This window comes from Amblyomma americanum, chromosome 1 (assembly GCF_052857255.1).
Source record: "Amblyomma americanum isolate KBUSLIRL-KWMA chromosome 1, ASM5285725v1, whole genome shotgun sequence".
Taxonomy (NCBI): Eukaryota; Metazoa; Arthropoda; class Arachnida; order Ixodida; family Ixodidae; genus Amblyomma; species Amblyomma americanum.
Genome location: NC_135497.1, coordinates 276,025,987 through 276,048,060, shown reverse-complemented (window position 1 = coordinate 276,048,060; position 22,074 = coordinate 276,025,987). Strand labels below are relative to the sequence as shown.

At 48.5% G+C, this 22,074-nt stretch overlaps 1 protein-coding gene across 5 annotated transcripts in view; it reads left to right on the top strand.

Moving 5' to 3' along the window:
- The window catches only part of LOC144115132 (uncharacterized), a 61,849-nt gene that overhangs the window by 5,903 nt on the left and 33,872 nt on the right, over window positions 1-22,074 (top strand). For 3 of the 5 annotated variants that reach the window (XR_013311261.1, XM_077649307.1, XM_077649305.1), the window contains exon 3: window positions 10,764-10,949. Coding sequence is in view for 4 of the 5 variants with exons in the window: in XM_077649307.1 (XP_077505433.1) it covers window positions 10,764-10,949 (186 nt within the window). In the remaining variant the exon portion in view is untranslated. Of the gene's footprint in view, window positions 1-6,255; window positions 6,347-6,798; window positions 7,079-10,763; window positions 10,950-22,074 lie in introns of those variants that run through there. The other 2 variants (XM_077649308.1, XM_077649309.1) reach the window with 2 other exon arrangements.

The window sequence follows — 22,074 nt, the reverse complement described above, 5'->3', positions numbered from 1 at the left end:
GCAGGTAAAGTAGTAGAAGGCGAAAAGCATCCCTTCTACTCGACTGGCTCCCGCGCGGTAAAACAATGTCCTGAAGAGAACTGTGAGGAACTCCTGCCTTCCTGAGGGATCCGAATAACACAGCTCGTTCCGCGTTGTACAAAGTACCGCACAAGAGGTAATGTTCTATGTCACCACACACACCACACGTTGAACGCAATGGTGACAACGCTAGGCCAGTCTTATACATCCACGCCGGCGTACGAGCAGAATCCGTGCGAACGCGGTGCAGCAAAGTGGCTTGGTACCTTTTGAGACCCTTGGTCACACATGGCTGATGAGGAGAGCTCCACAAAGAACGGAAGTGGCACAACACCACATCTCTGAACATTTGCTTGACTTCATGAGGGACTCCATGTACTGGAATCCCGGAGAGCGCTGTATGGGCGAGGTTGTCTGCTATCTCGTTGCCTAAGACACCTATGTGGGAGGGCACCCATTGAAAACGTATAGAGAAGCCTTTGCTATGTAGATTCTGCACCAGACGTAGGGATCTAAGACTCAAGGCATCAGTGGGGAACCCGTACTCTAACCTTTGAAGGGCAGATTTTGAATCTGTAATTATGACAGTAGGTTGAGGCGTACAACACCGTAGCTTCTTTAGAGCTGCCTCAATGGCAACGCTTTCGGCCATTGTGGAGGACACGACTTTAGTAAAACGAACAGACCAATCATACTTCAAAGACGGAATATGAAAAGCAGCTGCACTAGATCCTCTCACCTTGTCCACAGAGCCGTCTGTAAAAATTTGAAGATGACTGGCATATTCGGTCTCAAGATGTTCCAGTACGAGCGAACCCATTGCCGCTAAAGGAGAATTCCGCTTAGCGCGAACGTGGGGAATTGTCAAGGAACAATCGAGGCTCGGAAAGGACCAAGGTGGCTTCAACGTCTTCGGTCGATCTCGAAGGTCGAGACCCAGAGAACGAAGAGTATTTAAAGCCAAGTACGCCCGGGACTCAGATCTCTTTCGAAGGCGCTGTAGAAGCGCTCTCCCGGCAACAGTCTCTCTGAGGCGGCCAGTTTGCAGCAAAAGACTTTGTGAAGCGGCTAGCCGAAGAGGTTTCGATTGAGACTCATACAGTACTGCATTGTTTGGAGCAGCCCGCGGAACGCCGAGAGCTCTCCTTAGTCCCATTCTGTGCAAAACCTCAAGGCGTTCCAGCTGCGATACCGAGGGGGAAATTAAAGGGAGCTGGTACATTATGCGACTTGTCACCAGGGCATCGTGAAGCCTGATCATTGAAGCAGGATGGTTTCCCCATTGCTCACTAGCAACTCTACGAAGCACATTGAGACGCGGCGAAGATAGTGAAGCCACAATCGAGTCCAACAGCTCGTCGCCACTGTAGACGTGAGTCAATAGTGACGCCCAAAAAACGTATGTGGTTAACCTGACGAAGGCAAGACTGATCAAGGTCTATGCTCAGCCGCGCATACCATCGTCCCCTACCTGGAAACAGGACAAAGCCAGATTTTTCCACCGAGAGAGTCAACCCAACACCTTGAAGGTAACTTTTAACTGAAAGCACGGCCTGTCGCGCTAATAGAGCTAAGCGTTTGTGTTGATATCCGGTTAACCAAAGACAAATGTCGTCTGCATATATCGACATATGGACATGCCTACAATGTTTTTGTACTTTTGCGGCAAGACCGGCCATGACAACATTAAAGAGCGTTGGGGACAGGACACTACCCTGAGGTACCCCTGGCGATACCGCCCTTTCGGAGCTCATTGTACTGCCTAACCGCACTCGAAATTTACGATCACTGAGAAATGAGTGAATGAATCGCAGAAGATAGCCCTGGACGCCTACGACCCTCAGACTATTCAGTATTGAGCTCTGGAGGACGCTATCATAAGCCTTTGATACGTCTAGGAAAATAGCTAGTGTTGAAAGTCCAAAAGCACTCTGATGTTCAACGTGGCTTATCAAGTCCAGGACGCTATCTTGCGCGCATAAACCTGTGCGGAATCCAGTCATGCATGTTGGTAGTGCCCTTCTATCCTCAAGCCACCAAGACAAACGCTTACTTGCCATCTTCTCCATGAGCTTAGCCACACACGACGTCAGCGATACAGGACGATACGAGGCCGCGTCTGTCATCTCTTTGCTGGCCTTCAGCAGTGGGACTACACAAGCCACCTTCCATGAAGGGGGAACGTCACCAGACTCCCACAGTCGATTGAGATAGGTTAGGAGCATCTTCCGGTGTTCCAGAGGCAGGTTCTGTAACATTTGATTGGTAATGCCGTCAGGACCTGGTGCACAGCGACGCCGCAGGCTGCGGAGCGCTGTCTGTAGTTCTCGAAGTGTGAACGGGGCGTCCATAACAGACGGAGACGTAGCAGGCAGAGCGCAGGGATGAATGCCTGGTCTGGAATTTACAAATGCATCCGCAAATTCCTCTGCCAAGCACACGAGATGTTTCTGCGTACGCAATGCAAGCGCCTCGAAAGGTTTACTCGGACGAGAGCCACCAGCAGGACTGCCAACGACACGCCAAATTCTCGTTATCGGTGAGAAAACAGTCAAACTAGCGCAAAAGGATGCCCACTGGGACCTACAGAGCTTGTTCGCATGACGTCTAATGGCAGAGTTGAGCCTGTTGAAAGTTGTCTTCAAGGCTCTGTCGTCCTTCTTCCGCAACAGTTGTCGCTCCGCCCTTCTGCGCGCTGCGCAGAGGTTCCTGAGTTTTACATCCGGAGTCGGAAAATGATCAGGTAGCTTGAGCGCCGTGGTAGCAGCCATCTTAGCATAAATCATTTTGTCTGTCACATCACCGGAAACACAGGCTAAGTGCTCCCTGTATTTGTCCCAATTAACAACGTGGCAAATTTTAGGACCACGCAGATGGAAGTCGGCAGTAAACACAAATATCGGGTAGTGATCACTTCCCATTCGGTCAGCTCTAGTTGACCACTGCACACGGACGTCAGGTGAATGTAAGGTTAGGGGTATAGATGTGGGTGAGGTTGGAGGCCGAAAGAAAGTGGGACTTCCGTCATTGGCCACGCACAGGTCCAAACTGTCGATGACTTTTACAAGTTGGCGTCCGCGAGGATCTGTGTTCCTGTCACCCCAGGCAGGGTGGTGGGCGTTGAAGTCAGCGCAGATGATTCTGGGTGCTGGGCAGCGGTCACAAAGTTGCTGGAGGAACAAAGCCATATCGACCTTCTTCCGCGGGGACACGTATACTGATGCAATGGACAGAGATCGGAAGGCGAGCCGAATCCTCACAGCCACTACCTCAATACTGTCAGTGCAAAGATCGGTGACGTTCAAAGCCACATGAGGAATCTCCCTTCGTATGTAAAGGGCGGCACTTCCTGCGGGAAAAGACTTTATGCTGCAATTCTTGTGGGCGACGTATCCCGGCAAAGACCTCCCGCTTGGCAAGCCAGCCTCCGAGAGGGCCAGTACTGGAACACAGGTCTCTTTCAAGAACAATTTTAGTTCTGCTAATCGACTTATAATCCCAGCGCAGTTCCATTGCATGATAAACGGCACTTTTCTAGGGTTTTTAGTTGCAACAGGTTGAAGTAAACTAGCCATCTAGGAGTTGAAGTTCTCTGCGAAGGCGGCGATCAAGGTCTCAAAGGAAAGCACCAGCTGTATAAAGTTCTTCAAAGTGCCAGGCTGCATCGCTTGGCTATAAGAACGCAGGACATCAAACAAAACGCGTAGAAGGTCGGAAAGATTCCGGCTTTTGAGCTCCTTATTTTGCTGCACGCACTGGCACACCACTTCGACAAAAGACGTGGACTGGGACCCACTCTTGGCCACGGTAGCTGGTGTCTGCATCTCTTTTAAGGCAAGGGGATGTCCTCCTTGTTGTCGAGTCTTGCTGTGATCTGGTCGCTGAGGAACATGGACACTTTTTGCAGAAGCAGATCGAACAGCCAGCTCGCCCTCGGAGGCCGTTGCCGACTTGCTCGGATCAGGTCGTGCAGCGACGTCGCTTGCTACCACGTCCCGAGCTTCCGACTCGAGCGCAGGGAACCCTTCACTTCCATGTATCGGCTTCTCAGTAGGTTGTGGTTTGGGGCCACTAATGAAGGACTTGCGACGGTGTAAGGCGCTTACACGGAATGTGCAGCCACTGAAACTCGCTGGATGGTCACCTCCACAATTAGCGCAAGCAAAATCTGCCTTGCACTCTTTGTAATCATGGCCACCACCACACCGCTTGCAACGTTGATCTTTGTTGCAAACTCTCGCTACATGTCCAAAGCGGTGGCACCTGAAGCACCGGGGAGGAGTTTCAACGAACTCGTGGACTGCATGTTTGGTGAAACCAAGGTCAATTAATCCAGGGCGCTCGGTGTCGGGAGCAAACGTTAGCACAATAGAGTTTGTAGGCTTCGCTGCCCATTGTTGTTCTCCAGGCTCCACCCGGCGCATTAACCGTCGCACGTGCAGAACTCCTTGCGGTTTCAAGTAGTCAAGAAGGGCACTTTCCGAATACCACACTGGTACTTCCCCTTATAACACATGTGTTAGTCATGTAGGAGTGTGGCAACCGGGCTTGGAACTCGTATGCCACCGATCGGAGAGCACCGCAGAAGAATGTCTACTTGCTCTTCCGTTGAGATATCTAGATGAAGAGCCCCTTGCGTTGTGAAGCGACTGCGAATCGGAGCAGATCCCAGTAGTACTTTAATATCATCGAACAGCCTGATAGGGTTCCACTCTCTGAAGTCAACACCTTTCTCTTTTGGCTGAACTATCACTGGGATGCCGACTGTCCGGTGCTTCCGATGACTCACCACTTTGAAGCCATCGTTGTCCATTTCTGCCATGTCAGCCACTTCCTCGTCAGAGGCGACGATAGTTGAGTCGTCCCCACTGAGCGATGATGACGCACTGCTCTGCTGGACGTCCCTGATGACTGGCATATCCCCGCCATGTGATGCCATGGCCGCCTCCGCCCCACTGGGCTCCTTCGGATGGCGCTGTCCCTTTAAGGATACCGGCGCCGGAGCTGCTGTACCCTTCCCGTAGGGACAGTACCGCCTTAAAGACGCGGCCGTCTTCCAAGGGTGGAAATAACCTAGTTAATAACTAGAAAACAAGGCAAAATTACTGAGCTGAGGTGACAACAGATCGAGCAGCGTCGTCTTCCTCTTCCGCCTCCCCGTTTTTAATACTGTCCGATGAGCCTGTTGCCATTTCCACCCACATCGGGCAGCCGCCGCGGCTCAGTGGTTATGGCGTTTGGCTGCTGACCCGAAAGACGTGGGTTCGATCCCGGCCGCGTTGGTGGAATTTCGATGGAGGTGAAATTCTAGAGGCCCGTGTACCGCGCAATGTCGGTGCACATTAAAGAACCCCAGGTGGTGGAAATTTTGCGGAGCCCTTCACTACAGCGTCCCTCATAGCCTGAGTCGCTTTCGGACGTTTAACCCCCATAAACGAAACCATTTCCACCAACATCGAGTGATGTCATGGTGCACTTGCTTTAATTATTGTGATGTCGCTAAACTCAGGTGTTGTTCACTTCAGCGCTGGCGCTGACTGAGACCAAAGGCTTTGTGTACAAAATGGCTTGTAATTAATTATTCACACTATGCACTGGTGTTTTGCGCTTATTTTCATGATTGCTAGGCCCGTGGGCCTCTTTGAAGGCAAATAAACTGACACCGAAAAACTTTGTGCCTGGAACCCTTTAAAGCATATGCCATGTACTTAGCATCTTACATTGTGGTGGGAAAATTTGTGCATGCATGACCTCAATGCCAGCTCTGGGAAGTTGTCATACAGGGTGCTGCGCCACTAATCTCCACTTCCTGGCCATTCTGTGCTGGGTGTCGACCACTTCCACCTGCTTATTCTTGCCTCTCCTTCTTTCCATTAAACGCTGTCCATGCACTGACACCAAGCATTTTGCTGGCAAATGCACATGTTCCATTCACAGTATGTCCCAAGTCTCTATCTTGCTGTAGATGTAGCAATTAAAAATTTTTTCTCATTGAATTACGAGAAAAAAAAACTCCACTTGTTTGCTTCTTAGTCAAGTGCCTTAGGTGTACAGCAGACGTGTTGAACAAGGAAGAATGTCACACCATGCTGGGAACTATGATGAAAGATAAACAGCATTTTGCATAGCACATACTTTCACACAGACGCATTAAAACTATAGGCAATGCTCACGGCATTGGCTTCGCCGCCTGTTGGCCAGGACACAAAGCGTGAGCAGGTCGTGTCTGCTGCTCTCCCTGTCCATTTCAGCGCGCTTTTGCGATGCGCTTGTGCTTTGATATTACATTGTGTGGAGTATTGATTAGTCACGAATATATTTTCATGTAAGTCTTCAGTGACGTAAAGGATCGTACTTCTGCGCAGCTGGCTGCTCGAAAACTTTACAAAAAATTTTCCAGGAACGCGTCCTTAGGTCCCCTGCGTGCCTTCGCTCGTCAGCGGTTTTTTCAGCAGCGCAGGGAACAAAGGACGTGACAAGTGCACAGACACGGCGCTGAACTTACAACTGGTTTATTGAGGTGATTTTCACTACTTAAGTACAGTGGCAACCAATCTCAAATGAAAAGACAGATACACAAAACAGATTGACGAAAATGACAATTCCTGAGCACAGGTCTACAGTGGCACAAGACCAGCTGCGCACGTTTTTCTATTCTCATCAAGGAAACGTAGTTCTTTATCAGACAGAGCTATTGAGGCAATGCTTACGCATTCATCTTTGAATTTATGGATTTCATGAGCTTCAATGATTTCACGAGTGATTTTGCCTCTACAGAGAATGGCCCTTCCTGAGAGCACACAGCGGCACATCTTCAGCTCATGGCGCACTTGAATGGCGGCGGTGGTCTCAGACGGCAGACAAGACTACCGAATTCTTATGGCAGTGCGGGCTGCCGCAGCTTCGAGCCATCACTAAGAAGACGCATCAGGAAAGCTTCAGTCCAGTCCACACCTATGGTGAAGTGTCCTTGCCGGAACAAGTACAAGACGTCCTTAGACGAGGACCATAGTTCGCCGTCGAACCCAGGCGATCGGCACCGGAACTTCTTGCGATGGTGAGACAAGTTTCCAGCCTAGCAGCGGCTCCTAAAGTGGACCGATGTGTTTCAGATGGAGTGGACATTTTGGCAAAGTGTAAACCTACCGGGTGTAGAATTCCAATCAAATTCACCGTTTCGTTTTTAAAGAACAATTCGCTGACCCTATTAGACGCTGATAAAGAGGGAGGTTTTACTGTGATGCCAAAAGCGCTCTACTTATCGAAAGCAGAAAATGCTATCAGTTCAACTTTCCGGCAGAGAAGCGATGTCGCTCTAAGTAAAGTGAAAGCCCGAGCACGGAAAATGTGTGCACAAATGAATTTGGAATCCCTAGCCAAGTGTATAGAGAAAAGCAAGGGGTCCTGCTTAAAGATATTCTTCACAGCCAAAACTCACAAGCTGGACTGCCCACTTTGAGCAATAGTCACCGAGGATGGCACATGGCAAAAATCTGTCGCGTTAATTTTTGCAAGACAAGCTGAACCTCTTAACCATTGACGACCCTTTTCAGGTGAAGAGTTCTAACCAAGTAATCGCTTTCTTGCAACAATACCCAAAGAAAGGCTTTTCGGCCTGCTCTATCGATATAAAAGTTTTATATTATTCCCTTCCGCAAAAGAAACTGCTGGCAAGTGTTGAAGAATGCATTGATTCCTTTGGTGTGGTAGCTTTCCAGAATTCTGCAGGCATCAGCAATAGCAACTTCTTGGAACTCCTTACTTTTTACCTTAACTCGACATTTTCCACCTGGAATGAATCTGTTTACCTCCAGAGCAATGGCGTCTGCATTGGTTCATGCATAGCTCCGATACTGAGCGACATTTATCTCGCGCACCATGACAGGCTCCTTGATAGTCAACTAGACGAAAGCGTGGCTCGTGTTTTTAGGTTTGTAGATGATTTTTTAGTTTTTATGACATGTGCAGTTACTGACGCAGAGGCCTCGGTCTCGAAAGTTTTATCAATTTTCACACCTGTCTTGACCCTCTTGTTTTGACGCATGAAACGCCTTGTGAAGGAAAGTTACGTTTTTTAGATCTTGCCATGTTCCTCAAAAATAGCCATGTGTGCTGGCGTTACGAGCCACGATGCCAGAAGCCCCTCACGCCTTTCGCTTCTGCACATTCTAAGCTTGTAAAGCGCGGCATCGCAAAGTTGTGTTTTAAGAAATGCCCTAGAAAAATCATGCCATCATGCGATGCAAGACAGCTATCAAAATCAGGTATTACGCATACAAGCAGCAGGATACCCTTCCGACCTTCTGATTGCAATATCAGAGAGCCTGCTAAGAGAAATCATTAATTCAGGCCGCAGAGATTCCACTGAAAGGCCCAAGGAAGAAAAAAGAAAGTATGTGGTTATTCCTTATCTACACCGCATTTCACATAATCTGAAAAGGGTGGGAGCGCGTGCCGATGTAAACGTTGTTTTTTCCGCGCCCGATAAGCTCTCCAAACTCTGCCATATTGTAAACAGCAGCAATGAAAGGATGGTTGGCTGCGATAAGAAACACCAAAAAGGTTTTGTACCATGTAGCAGCAATGTTGTGTACAGGTTTCCGCTTACATGTGGCAAGCACTACACGTGGCAAACTGGTCGTTGCCTCAACGACCGGCTGCGGGAACACAACAACAACGTGAGTGGCACCGCTTCCCGTCACCTTGGCATTCATTGCAGAGACTGCACAGAGGAAAGAAAAAAGAACAAAAAACCGCCGTGTTATCCTGTTTTCACTCAGTGTCGAGTGCTGTCAGATAATAGAACAAAAATCACTCGTGAAATCATTGAAGCTCATGAAATCCATAAATTCAAAGATGAATGCGTGCGCAGCTGGTCTTGTGCCACTGTAGACCTGTGCTCAGGAATTGTCATTTTCGTCAATCTGTTTTGTGTACCTGTCTTTTCATTTGAGATTGGTTGCCACTGTGTTTAAGTAGTGAAAATCACCTCAATAAACCAGTTGTAAGTTCAGCGCCGTGTCTGTGCACTTGTCACGTCCTTTGTCCCCTGCGCTGCTGAAAAAACCATGTCACACCAACTTGCCCAAGCTTCTACAGTATTAGCGTCAGCGGTAGATCGTGGCTGCTCGAAGATAAAAATAAAAATTTGCGTCGTATTGAATTTGTGCGCTAGAGCTTTAAATGCTTTTCTTGTATTTCTGTCTTCCCCCACATTCAGTGGTCGTTTCGATGCGTACTTGCTTCGTCATGGCTAGCAAGGTGCAAAACAGGCGCGCTGTTTGCAAATGTGACAGGTCGCCCACCTTTCGTTGTAAGTGCGCTTTTAAAGTCAAAAGAATCGATGCGAGAAGCAGAGCCGGAGGGCCCGGAGCCAAGTTGTGAGTGGCTCACTGCTTCTGTATGCTTCTAACAATGAGTTAGCTGTATCGAAAAGCAGGAGATGGCTGAAAAGAATGCACCACACAAGTAAGTTGTTTTTATCAAAGGCAGTGCCCGTATTGCAGCTTGCCGTTGCTGTCTTGTGTCTGTATGGATGTCGTCATACTCATGTCGGACATTTATAAGAATTGACGTTCCACTCCAACCTGCGTATAAGCACAAAAACTGATGCATGTGCTTGTATTAAAGGAATGCAGCTGCAGGTGTCCTTTGCCTGCTGACAGCGTGAAGGTTCAGGAGCCTCAGTTGTTTATTCGTTCTCAGCGAAGACAAAACAGCATGCATTAAGAATTATTAAGCGAATAGTTAAAGCAAGTATATCATTGTTTAGTGCGACAGGAAAGCAGTCCATAGAAATAGCAGTTAGATGAAAATTTGGAAGCACCCACCACATGGCTTAGTGGCTTTGGCGTTCGGCTGCTGATCTCAGGGTCGCTGGTTCGATCCCGATCCTGCTGCAGTGGCAGTATTTCGACGGTGGCAAAACATAAAAACAATGGTGCGCTGTGCGACGTGAATGCACGTTGAAGAACCCCATGTGGTATAAATTAATCCGGAGCCGTCCACTGTGGTGTTCTTCATAGACCATGTGTTGCTTGAGGATGTTAAACCTGGCATACCACTTCCACAGTTTGGAAGCCTGGTACCTTGGTGATGTAAAGTCTTAATTTGCAGTGCAAGAAATGTCGGCGCTGGTTTACTATTGTGATGCATCCCAGAGCCAATGTGCTACATAGTTATGTGTTGTGAAACACGTATGTGTTAATGAATATGAGGGCCGCTGGCAGAGATTGCTCTGAATTTTTCTTCATTATTCATGGTGTGGTGTGCACAATTCCTCCACTTTTCTGCTGTCACCGTTGGTGTCTTGTCTCTGAGCGGAGCTTCAACCAAAGGAAGCCATAAATCTTTATGCTCATTCTTGGTATCATTATTAACTTGTACCCAGAGAAACTCCATAGGTTAAAGCTAAGGTGGGAGCCAGAGCTTGACGTTGCCAGCCCTCGCCACAGCGACTCCTACATGTTATTTGACAACGCACAGTTTGGGCAGCTTCATGATTTATAGGAGCCACATTGTTGGCATCATAGCGTTCCATTAGTGTTGTCTCTGTCAGCTACTGCTGAACTGCTTCTTTGTGTAAAACTGTTGTCGGCATTGCTTCGTCCAGGTGTGAATGACACAACTGCTTGTGTTTCGCCAGGATGTTTCTTTTGGCTGCTTCACATGAGTGAAAACATCTCAAAATGATTGCCATCCATTCCTTCATAGCAGTCTTCACCCTTTCTGGTTTTATGCAGGAAACATACAGGGAGCCGTTGATGGGCCTTTCTCATTGCTGATGTGCATCACAATGATGCGGTGGCCCTTCCCTGGCAGCCTGCTCCAGGCCATGGTTGTCCTGATCTTGGCACAAGCAGCACACGCTCACTGTTCTGTCCTTCCACCAACACTGCGCTTGCTGCCGTTGCACATATCTCATCCAGGTAAATAATCTGGGAACCTACCATCTTGTACCTTAGGTAGCTTTCCTGCCTTGCGAAAGTGTCTTCTCTTTCAGTGGGCAGTTAGTGTAATTTTATTGCGCGTTTCCTTCTGTCAAACGATGCGTTAGACATTAGAATACATGAATTACCGTGTGGTATTTTCCTACAACCGCTAAATAATTTGATTGAATTTCTTCTCTCGTGCTGTTTCGGTTTCATTGACTGAACGACGACCGTGGCGTCAAGTTGATGTTTTGTTCGCGTGATCTACTAGAAAAACTGTAATATAATCGCTGATATGTAAATTTAATTCACTATGACATTTAATCCAGCATCTTCCAAGACATGGAATGACGAGCCTGTTAGTGATTATATTAAAGTTTTTCCAGTTCATCACGTGGCCAAAACATCAACTTGACGTCACAGTCGTCCTGCGGTCGATGAAACCGAAACACCGTGAAGAAAAAATTCAATTATAAATTATTTAGCGTTCGTACACAAATACCACAGGGTGCTTCATGCATACGAATGTCTAAGATATCGTTTGAAAGAAAAAAACACGCAAGAAAAAATTTGGTGTCTATAGTCCTTTAAAGGGGTGCAGACACAAAATTTTAAACACATTGAACGGCATGAGAGTGAGAGAGAGAAAGACTTTTTTGTGTAGAGGAATTCGGGCCTCCCAGGACCCCTGGGTCCACGCACGACCACACCGCACTCAAACGTTCATGGCTAAAAGGTCCATGACGCTGCCCGCACAGGTGGCGACGATCTTCTGTCGTGCCTGATCTGTGGAGCGTAGTGAGGTCTCCCAGTCCTCCCATGTTGGGAGTGGCTCCGGCCTGCCGGGTGGAGGGGAAGCCGGACAGACCCCGAGGATATCAGTCAGGTTTGCCTTTTGTGCGTTGTACAGAGGGCAGGAAGGTGGGATGGGTCGGTAGTGTGGAGAGGAGAGAGGGGGTAGTTACGGTACGATTTCTTTCATGGGCGTAAGAAGTTGCCGTCTCGCAAGTGTCTGGCACATTCATTGAGTGGAACATAAATTATTGCTGTTTTTAATGCTGAGTTGAGTTGAGTTGAGTGGTTGTAAACTACTGGTGGGATTAGCCTTGCAGTTGCTGCCGGCAATTGCTCCACCGTAGCGACACTTAAATAGAAATCGCAGAAACACTGTCCGCAAAAACCTAAATAGACACTCCTGAGGTCACCATGTGGAGGCCAAATCCGTGTCCTGCAGGTAAAGTAGTAGAAGGCGAAAAGCATCCCTTCTACTCGACTGGCTCCCGCGCGGTAAAACAATGTCCTGAAGAGAACTGTGAGGAACTCCTGCCTTCCTGAGGGATCCGAATAACACAGCTCGTTCCGCGTTGTACAAAGTACCGCACAAGAGGTAATGTTCTATGTCACCACACACACCACACGTTGAACGCAATGGTGACAACGCTAGGCCAGTCTTATACATCCACGCCGGCGTACGAGCAGAATCCGTGCGAACGCGGTGCAGCAAAGTGGCTTGGTACCTTTTGAGACCCTTGGTCACACATGGCTGATGAGGAGAGCTCCACAAAGAACGGAAGTGGCACAACACCACATCTCTGAACATTTGCTTGACTTCATGAGGGACTCCATGTACTGGAATCCCGGAGAGCGCTGTATGGGCGAGGTTGTCTGCTATCTCGTTGCCTAAGACACCTATGTGGGAGGGCACCCATTGAAAACGTATAGAGAAGCCTTTGCTATGTAGATTCTGCACCAGACGTAGGGATCTAAGACTCAAGGCATCAGTGGGGAACCCGTACTCTAACCTTTGAAGGGCAGATTTTGAATCCGTAATTATGACAGTAGGTTGAGGCGTACAACACCATAGCTTCTTTAGAGCTGCCTCAATGGCAACGCTTTCGGCCATTGTGGAGGACACGACTTTAGTAAAACGAACAGACCAATCATACTTCAAAGACGGAATATGAAAAGCAGCTGCACTAGATCCTCTCACCTTGTCCACAGAGCCGTCTGTAAAAATTTGAAGATGACTGGCATATTCGGTCTCAAGATGTTCCAGTACGAGCGAACCCATTGCCGCTAAAGGAGAATTCCGCTTAGCGCGAACGTGGGGAATTGTCAAGGAACAATCGAGGCTCGGAAAGGACCAAGGTGGCTTCAACGTCTTCGGTCGATCTCGAAGGTCGAGACCCAGAGAACGAAGAGTATTTAAAGCCAAGTACGCCCGGGACTCAGATCTCTTTCGAAGGCGGTGTAGAAGCGCTCTCCCGGCAACAGTCTCTCTGAGGCGGCCAGTTTGCAGCAAAAGACTTTGTGAAGCGGCTAGCCGAAGAGGTTTCGATTGAGACTCATACAGTACTGCATTGTTTGGAGCAGCCCGCGGAACGCCGAGAGCTCTCCTTAGTCCCATTCTGTGCAAAACCTCAAGGCGTTCCAGCTGCGATACCGAGGGGGAAATTAAAGGGAGCTGGTACATTATGCGACTTGTCACCAGGGCATCGTGAAGCCTGATCATTGAAGCAGGATGGTTTCCCCATTGCTCACTAGCAACTCTACGAAGCACATTGAGACGCGGCGAAGATAGTGAAGCCACAATCGAGTCCAACAGCTCGTCGCCACTGTAGACGTGAGTCAATAGTGACGCCCAAAAAACGTATGTGGTTAACCTGACGAAGGCAAGACTGATCAAGGTCTATGCTCAGCCGCGCATACCATCGTCCCCTACCTGGAAACAGGACAAAGCCAGATTTTTCCACCGAGAGAGTCAACCCAACACCTTGAAGGTAACTTTTAACTGAAAGCACGGCCTGTCGCGCTAATAGAGCTAAGCGTTTGTGTTGATATCCGGTTAACCAAAGACAAATGTCGTCTGCATATATCGACATATGGACATGCCTACAATGTTTTTGTACTTTTGCGGCAAGACCGGCCATGACAACATTAAAGAGCGTTGGGGACAGGACACTACCCTGAGGTACCCCTGGCGATACCGCCCTTTCGGAGCTCATTGTACTGCCTAACCGCACTCGAAATTTACGATCACTGAGAAATGAGTGAATGAATCGCAGAAGATAGCCCTGGACGCCTACGACCCTCAGACTATTCAGTATTGAGCTCTGGAGGACGCTATCATAAGCCTTTGATACGTCTAGGAAAATAGCTAGTGTTGAAAGTCCAAAAGCACTCTGATGTTCAACGTGGCTTATCAAGTCCAGGACGCTATCTTGCGCGCATAAACCTGTGCGGAATCCAGTCATGCATGTTGGTAGTGCCCTTCTATCCTCAAGCCACCAAGACAAACGCTTACTTGCCATCTTCTCCATGAGCTTAGCCACACACGACGTCAGCGATACAGGACGATACGAGGCCGCGTCTGTCATCTCTTTGCTGGCCTTCAGCAGTGGGACTACACAAGCCACCTTCCATGAAGGGGGAACGTCACCAGACTCCCACAGTCGATTGAGATAGGTTAGGAGCATCTTCCGGTGTTCCAGAGGCAGGTTCTGTAACATTTGATTGGTAATGCCGTCAGGACCTGGTGCACAGCGACGCCGCAGGCTGCGGAGCGCTGTCTGTAGTTCTCGAAGTGTGAACGGGGCGTCCATAACAGACGGAGACGTAGCAGGCAGAGCGCAGGGATGAATGCCTGGTCTGGAATTTACAAATGCATCCGCAAATTCCTCTGCCAAGCACACGAGATGTTTCTGCGTACGCAATGCAAGCGCCTCGAAAGGTTTACTCGGACGAGAGCCACCAGCAGGACTGCCAACGACACGCCAAATTCTCGTTATCGGTGAGAAAACAGTCAAACTAGCGCAAAAGGATGCCCACTGGGACCTACAGAGCTTGTTCGCATGACGTCTAATGGCAGAGTTGAGCCTGTTGAAAGTTGTCTTCAAGGCTCTGTCGTCCTTCTTCCGCAACAGTTGTCGCTCCGCCCTTCTGCGCGCTGCGCAGAGGTTCCTGAGTTTTACATCCGGAGTCGGAAAATGATCAGGTAGCTTGAGCGCCGTGGTAGCAGCCATCTTAGCATAAATCATTTTGTCTGTCACATCACCGGAAACACAGGCTAAGTGCTCCCTGTATTTGTCCCAATTAACAACGTGGCAAATTTTAGGACCACGCAGATGGAAGTCGGCAGTAAACACAAATATCGGGTAGTGATCACTTCCCATTCGGTCAGCTCTAGTTGACCACTGCACACGGACGTCAGGTGAATGTAAGGTTAGGGGTATAGATGTGGGTGAGGTTGGAGGCCGAAAGAAAGTGGGACTTCCGTCATTGGCCACGCACAGGTCCAAACTGTCGATGACTTTTACAAGTTGGCGTCCGCGAGGATCTGTGTTCCTGTCACCCCAGGCAGGGTGGTGGGCGTTGAAGTCAGCGCAGATGATTCTGGGTGCTGGGCAGCGGTCACAAAGTTGCTGGAGGAACAAAGCCATATCGACCTTCTTCCGCGGGGACACGTATACTGATGCAATGGACAGAGATCGGAAGGCGAGCCGAATCCTCACAGCCACTACCTCAATACTGTCAGTGCAAAGATCGGTGACGTTCAAAGCCACATGAGGAATCTCCCTTCGTATGTAAAGGGCGGCACTTCCTGCGGGAAAAGACTTTATGCTGCAATTCTTGTGGGCGACGTATCCCGGCAAAGACCTCCCGCTTGGCAAGCCAGCCTCCGAGAGGGCCAGTACTGGAACACAGGTCTCTTTCAAGAACAATTTTAGTTCTGCTAATCGACTTATAATCCCAGCGCAGTTCCATTGCATGATAAACGGCACTTTTCTAGGGTTTTTAGTTGCAACAGGTTGAAGTAAACTAGCCATCTAGGAGTTGAAGTTCTCTGCGAAGGCGGCGATCAAGGTCTCAAAGGAAAGCACCAGCTGTATAAAGTTCTTCAAAGTGCCAGGCTGCATCGCTTGGCTATAAGAACGCAGGACATCAAACAAAACGCGTAGAAGGTCGGAAAGATTCCGGCTTTTGAGCTCCTTATTTTGCTGCACGCACTGGCACACCACTTCGACAAAAGACGTGGACTGGGACCCACTCTTGGCCACGGTAGCTGGTGTCTGCATCTCTTTTAAGGCAAGGGGATGTCCTCCTTGTTGTCGAGTCTTGCTGTGATCTGGTCGCTGAGGAACATGGACACTTTTTGCAGAAGCAGATCGAACAGCCAGCTCGCCCTCGGAGGCCGTTGCCGACTTGCTCGGATCAGGTCGTGCAGCGACGTCGCTTGCTACCACGTCCCGAGCTTCCGACTCGAGCGCAGGGAACCCTTCACTTCCATGTATCGGCTTCTCAGTAGGTTGTGGTTTGGGGCCACTAATGAAGGACTTGCGACGGTGTAAGGCGCTTACACGGAATGTGCAGCCACTGAAACTCGCTGGATGGTCACCTCCACAATTAGCGCAAGCAAAATCTGCCTTGCACTCTTTGTAATCATGGCCACCACCACACCGCTTGCAACGTTGATCTTTGTTGCAAACTCTCGCTACATGTCCAAAGCGGTGGCACCTGAAGCACCGGGGAGGAGTTTCAACGAACTCGTGGACTGCATGTTTGGTGAAACCAAGGTCAATTAATCCAGGGCGCTCGGTGTCGGGAGCAAACGTTAGCACAATAGAGTTTGTAGGCTTCGCTGCCCATTGTTGTTCTCCAGGCTCCACCCGGCGCATTAACCGTCGCACGTGCAGAACTCCTTGCGGTTTCAAGTAGTCAAGAAGGGCACTTTCCGAATACCACACTGGTACTTCCCCTTATAACACATGTGTTAGTCATGTAGGAGTGTGGCAACCGGGCTTGGAACTCGTATGCCACCGATCGGAGAGCACCGCAGAAGAATGTCTACTTGCTCTTCCGTTGAGATATCTAGATGAAGAGCCCCTTGCGTTGTGAAGCGACTGCGAATCGGAGCAGATCCCAGTAGTACTTTAATATCATCGAACAGCCTGATAGGGTTCCACTCTCTGAAGTCAACACCTTTCTCTTTTGGCTGAACTATCACTGGGATGCCGACTGTCCGGTGCTTCCGATGACTCACCACTTTGAAGCCATCGTTGTCCATTTCTGCCATGTCAGCCACTTCCTCGTCAGAGGCGACGATAGTTGAGTCGTCCCCACTGAGCGATGATGACGCACTGCTCTGCTGGACGTCCCTGATGACTGGCATATCCCCGCCATGTGATGCCATGGCCGCCTCCGCCCCACTGGGCTCCTTCGGATGGCGCTGTCCCTTTAAGGATACCGGCGCCGGAGCTGCTGTACCCTTCCCGTAGGGACAGTACCGCCTTAAAGACGCGGCCGTCTTCCAAGGGTGGAAATAACCTAGTTAATAACTAGAAAACAAGGCAAAATTACTGAGCTGAGGTGACAACAGATCGAGCAGCGTCGTCTTCCTCTTCCGCCTCCCCGTTTTTAATACTGTCCGATGAGCCTGTTGCCATTTCCACCCACATCGGGCAGCCGCCGCGGCTCAGTGGTTATGGCGTTTGGCTGCTGACCCGAAAGACGTGGGTTCGATCCCGGCCGCGTTGGTGGAATTTCGATGGAGGTGAAATTCTAGAGGCCCGTGTACCGCGCAATGTCGGTGCACATTAAAGAACCCCAGGTGGTGGAAATTTTGCGGAGCCCTTCACTACAGCGTCCCTCATAGCCTGAGTCGCTTTCGGACGTTTAACCCCCATAAACGAAACCATTTCCACCAACATCGAGTGATGTCATGGTGCACTTGCTTTAATTATTGTGACGTCGCTAAACTCAGGTGTTGTTCACTTCAGCGCTGGCGCTGACTGAGACCAAAGGCTTTGTGTACAAAATGGCTTGTAATTAATTATTCACACTATGCACTGGTGTTTTGCGCTTATTTTCATGATTGCTAGGCCCGTGGGCCTCTTTGAAGGCAAATAAACTGACACCGAAAAACTTTGTGCCTGGAACCCTTTAAAGCATATGCCATGTACTTAGCATCTTACATTGTGGTGGGAAAATTTGTGCATGCATGACCTCAATGCCAGCTCTGGGAAGTTGTCATACAGGGTGCTGCGCCACTAATCTCCACTTCCTGGCCATTCTGTGCTGGGTGTCGACCACTTCCACCTGCTTATTCTTGCCTCTCCTTCTTTCCATTAAACGCTGTCCATGCACTGACACCAAGCATTTTGCTGGCAAATGCACATGTTCCATTCACAGTATGTCCCAAGTCTCTATCTTGCTGTAGATGTAGCAATTAAAAATTTTTTCTCATTGAATTACGAGAAAAAAAAACTCCACTTGTTTGCTTCTTAGTCAAGTGCCTTAGGTGTACAGCAGACGTGTTGAACAAGGAAGAATGTCACACCATGCTGGGAACTATGATGAAAGATAAACAGCATTTTGCATAGCACATACTTTCACACAGACGCATTAAAACTATAGGCAATGCTCACGGCATTGGCTTCGCCGCCTGTTGGCCAGGACACAAAGCGTGAGCAGGTCGTGTCTGCTGCTCTCCCTGTCCATTTCAGCGCGCTTTTGCGATGCGCTTGTGCTTTGATATTACATTGTGTGGAGTATTGATTAGTCACGAATATATTTTCATGTAAGTCTTCAGTGACGTAAAGGATCGTACTTCTGCGCAGCTGGCTGCTCGAAAACTTTACAAAAAATTTTCCAGGAACGCGTCCTTAGGTCCCCTGCGTGCCTTCGCTCGTCAGCGGTTTTTTCAGCAGCGCAGGGAACAAAGGACGTGACAAGTGCACAGACACGGCGCTGAACTTACAACTGGTTTATTGAGGTGATTTTCACTACTTAAGTACAGTGGCAACCAATCTCAAATGAAAAGACAGATACACAAAACAGATTGACGAAAATGACAATTCCTGAGCACAGGTCTACAGTGGCACAAGACCAGCTGCGCACGTTTTTCTATTCTCATCAAGGAAACGTAGTTCTTTATCAGACAGAGCTATTGAGGCAACGCTTACGCATTCATCTTTGAATTTATGGATTTCATGAGCTTCAATGATTTCACGAGTGATTTTGCCTCTACAGAGAATGGCCCTTCCTGAGAGCACACAGCGGCACATCTTCAGCTCATGGCGCACTTGAATGGCGGCGGTGGTCTCAGACGGCAGACAAGACTACCGAATTCTTATGGCAGTGCGGGCTGCCGCAGCTTCGAGCCATCACTAAGAAGACGCATCAGGAAAGCTTCAGTCCAGTCCACACCTATGGTGAAGTGTCCTTGCCGGAACAAGTACAAGACGTCCTTAGACGAGGACCATAGTTCGCCGTCGAACCCAGGCGATCGGCACCGGAACTTCTTGCGATGGTGAGACAAGTTTCCAGCCTAGCAGCGGCTCCTAAAGTGGACCGATGTGTTTCAGATGGAGTGGACATTTTGGCAAAGTGTAAACCTACCGGGTGTAGAATTCCAATCAAATTCACCGTTTCGTTTTTAAAGAACAATTCGCTGACCCTATTAGACGCTGATAAAGAGGGAGGTTTTACTGTGATGCCAAAAGCGCTCTACTTATCGAAAGCAGAAAATGCTATCAGTTCAACTTTCCGGCAGAGAAGCGATGTCGCTCTAAGTAAAGTGAAAGCCCGAGCACGGAAAATGTGTGCACAAATGAATTTGGAATCCCTAGCCAAGTGTATAGAGAAAAGCAAGGGGTCCTGCTTAAAGATATTCTTCACAGCCAAAACTCACAAGCTGGACTGCCCACTTTGAGCAATAGTCACCGAGGATGGCACATGGCAAAAATCTGTCGCGTTAATTTTTGCAAGACAAGCTGAACCTCTTAACCATTGACGACCCTTTTCAGGTGAAGAGTTCTAACCAAGTAATCGCTTTCTTGCAACAATACCCAAAGAAAGGCTTTTCGGCCTGCTCTATCGATATAAAAGTTTTATATTATTCCCTTCCGCAAAAGAAACTGCTGGCAAGTGTTGAAGAATGCATTGATTCCTTTGGTGTGGTAGCTTTCCAGAATTCTGCAGGCATCAGCAATAGCAACTTCTTGGAACTCCTTACTTTTTACCTTAACTCGACATTTTCCACCTGGAATGAATCTGTTTACCTCCAGAGCAATGGCGTCTGCATTGGTTCATGCATAGCTCCGATACTGAGCGACATTTATCTCGCGCACCATGACAGGCTCCTTGATAGTCAACTAGACGAAAGCGTGGCTCGTGTTTTTAGGTTTGTAGATGATTTTTTAGTTTTTATGACATGTGCAGTTACTGACGCAGAGGCCTCGGTCTCGAAAGTTTTATCAATTTTCACACCTGTCTTGACCCTCTTGTTTTGACGCATGAAACGCCTTGTGAAGGAAAGTTACGTTTTTTAGATCTTGCCATGTTCCTCAAAAATAGCCATGTGTGCTGGCGTTACGAGCCACGATGCCAGAAGCCCCTCACGCCTTTCGCTTCTGCACATTCTAAGCTTGTAAAGCGCGGCATCGCAAAGTTGTGTTTTAAGAAATGCCCTAGAAAAATCATGCCATCATGCGATGCAAGACAGCTATCAAAATCAGGTATTACGCATACAAGCAGCAGGATACCCTTCCGACCTTCTGATTGCAATATCAGAGAGCCTGCTAAGAGAAATCATTAATTCAGGCCGCAGAGATTCCACTGAAAGGCCCAAGGAAGAAAAAAGAAAGTATGTGGTTATTCCTTATCTACACCGCATTTCACATAATCTGAAAAGGGTGGGAGCGCGTGCCGATGTAAACGTTGTTTTTTCCGCGCCCGATAAGCTCTCCAAACTCTGCCATATTGTAAACAGCAGCAATGAAAGGATGGTTGGCTGCGATAAGAAACACCAAAAAGGTTTTGTACCATGTAGCAGCAATGTTGTGTACAGGTTTCCGCTTACATGTGGCAAGCACTACACGTGGCAAACTGGTCGTTGCCTCAACGACCGGCTGCGGGAACACAACAACAACGTGAGTGGCACCGCTTCCCGTCACCTTGGCATTCATTGCAGAGACTGCACAGAGGAAAGAAAAAAGAACAAAAAACCGCCGTGTTATCCTGTTTTCACTCAGTGTCGAGTGCTGTCAGATAATAGAACAAAAATCACTCGTGAAATCATTGAAGCTCATGAAATCCATAAATTCAAAGATGAATGCGTGCGCAGCTGGTCTTGTGCCACTGTAGACCTGTGCTCAGGAATTGTCATTTTCGTCAATCTGTTTTGTGTACCTGTCTTTTCATTTGAGATTGGTTGCCACTGTGTTTAAGTAGTGAAAATCACCTCAATAAACCAGTTGTAAGTTCAGCGCCGTGTCTGTGCACTTGTCACGTCCTTTGTCCCCTGCGCTGCTGAAAAAACCATGTCACACCAACTTGCCCAAGCTTCTACAGTATTAGCGTCAGCGGTAGATCGTGGCTGCTCGAAGATAAAAATAAAAATTTGCGTCGTATTGAATTTGTGCGCTAGAGCTTTAAATGCTTTTCTTGTATTTCTGTCTTCCCCCACATTCAGTGGTCGTTTCGATGCGTACTTGCTTCGTCATGGCTAGCAAGGTGCAAAACAGGCGCGCTGTTTGCAAATGTGACAGGTCGCCCACCTTTCGTTGTAAGTGCGCTTTTAAAGTCAAAAGAATCGATGCGAGAAGCAGAGCCGGAGGGCCCGGAGCCAAGTTGTGAGTGGCTCACTGCTTCTGTATGCTTCTAACAATGAGTTAGCTGTATCGAAAAGCAGGAGATGGCTGAAAAGAATGCACCACACAAGTAAGTTGTTTTTATCAAAGGCAGTGCCCGTATTGCAGCTTGCCGTTGCTGTCTTGTGTCTGTATGGATGTCGTCATACTCATGTCGGACATTTATAAGAATTGACGTTCCACTCCAACCTGCGTATAAGCACAAAAACTGATGCATGTGCTTGTATTAAAGGAATGCAGCTGCAGGTGTCCTTTGCCTGCTGACAGCGTGAAGGTTCAGGAGCCTCAGTTGTTTATTCGTTCTCAGCGAAGACAAAACAGCATGCATTAAGAATTATTAAGCGAATAGTTAAAGCAAGTATATCATTGTTTAGTGCGACAGGAAAGCAGTCCATAGAAATAGCAGTTAGATGAAAATTTGGAAGCACCCACCACATGGCTTAGTGGCTTTGGCGTTCGGCTGCTGATCTCAG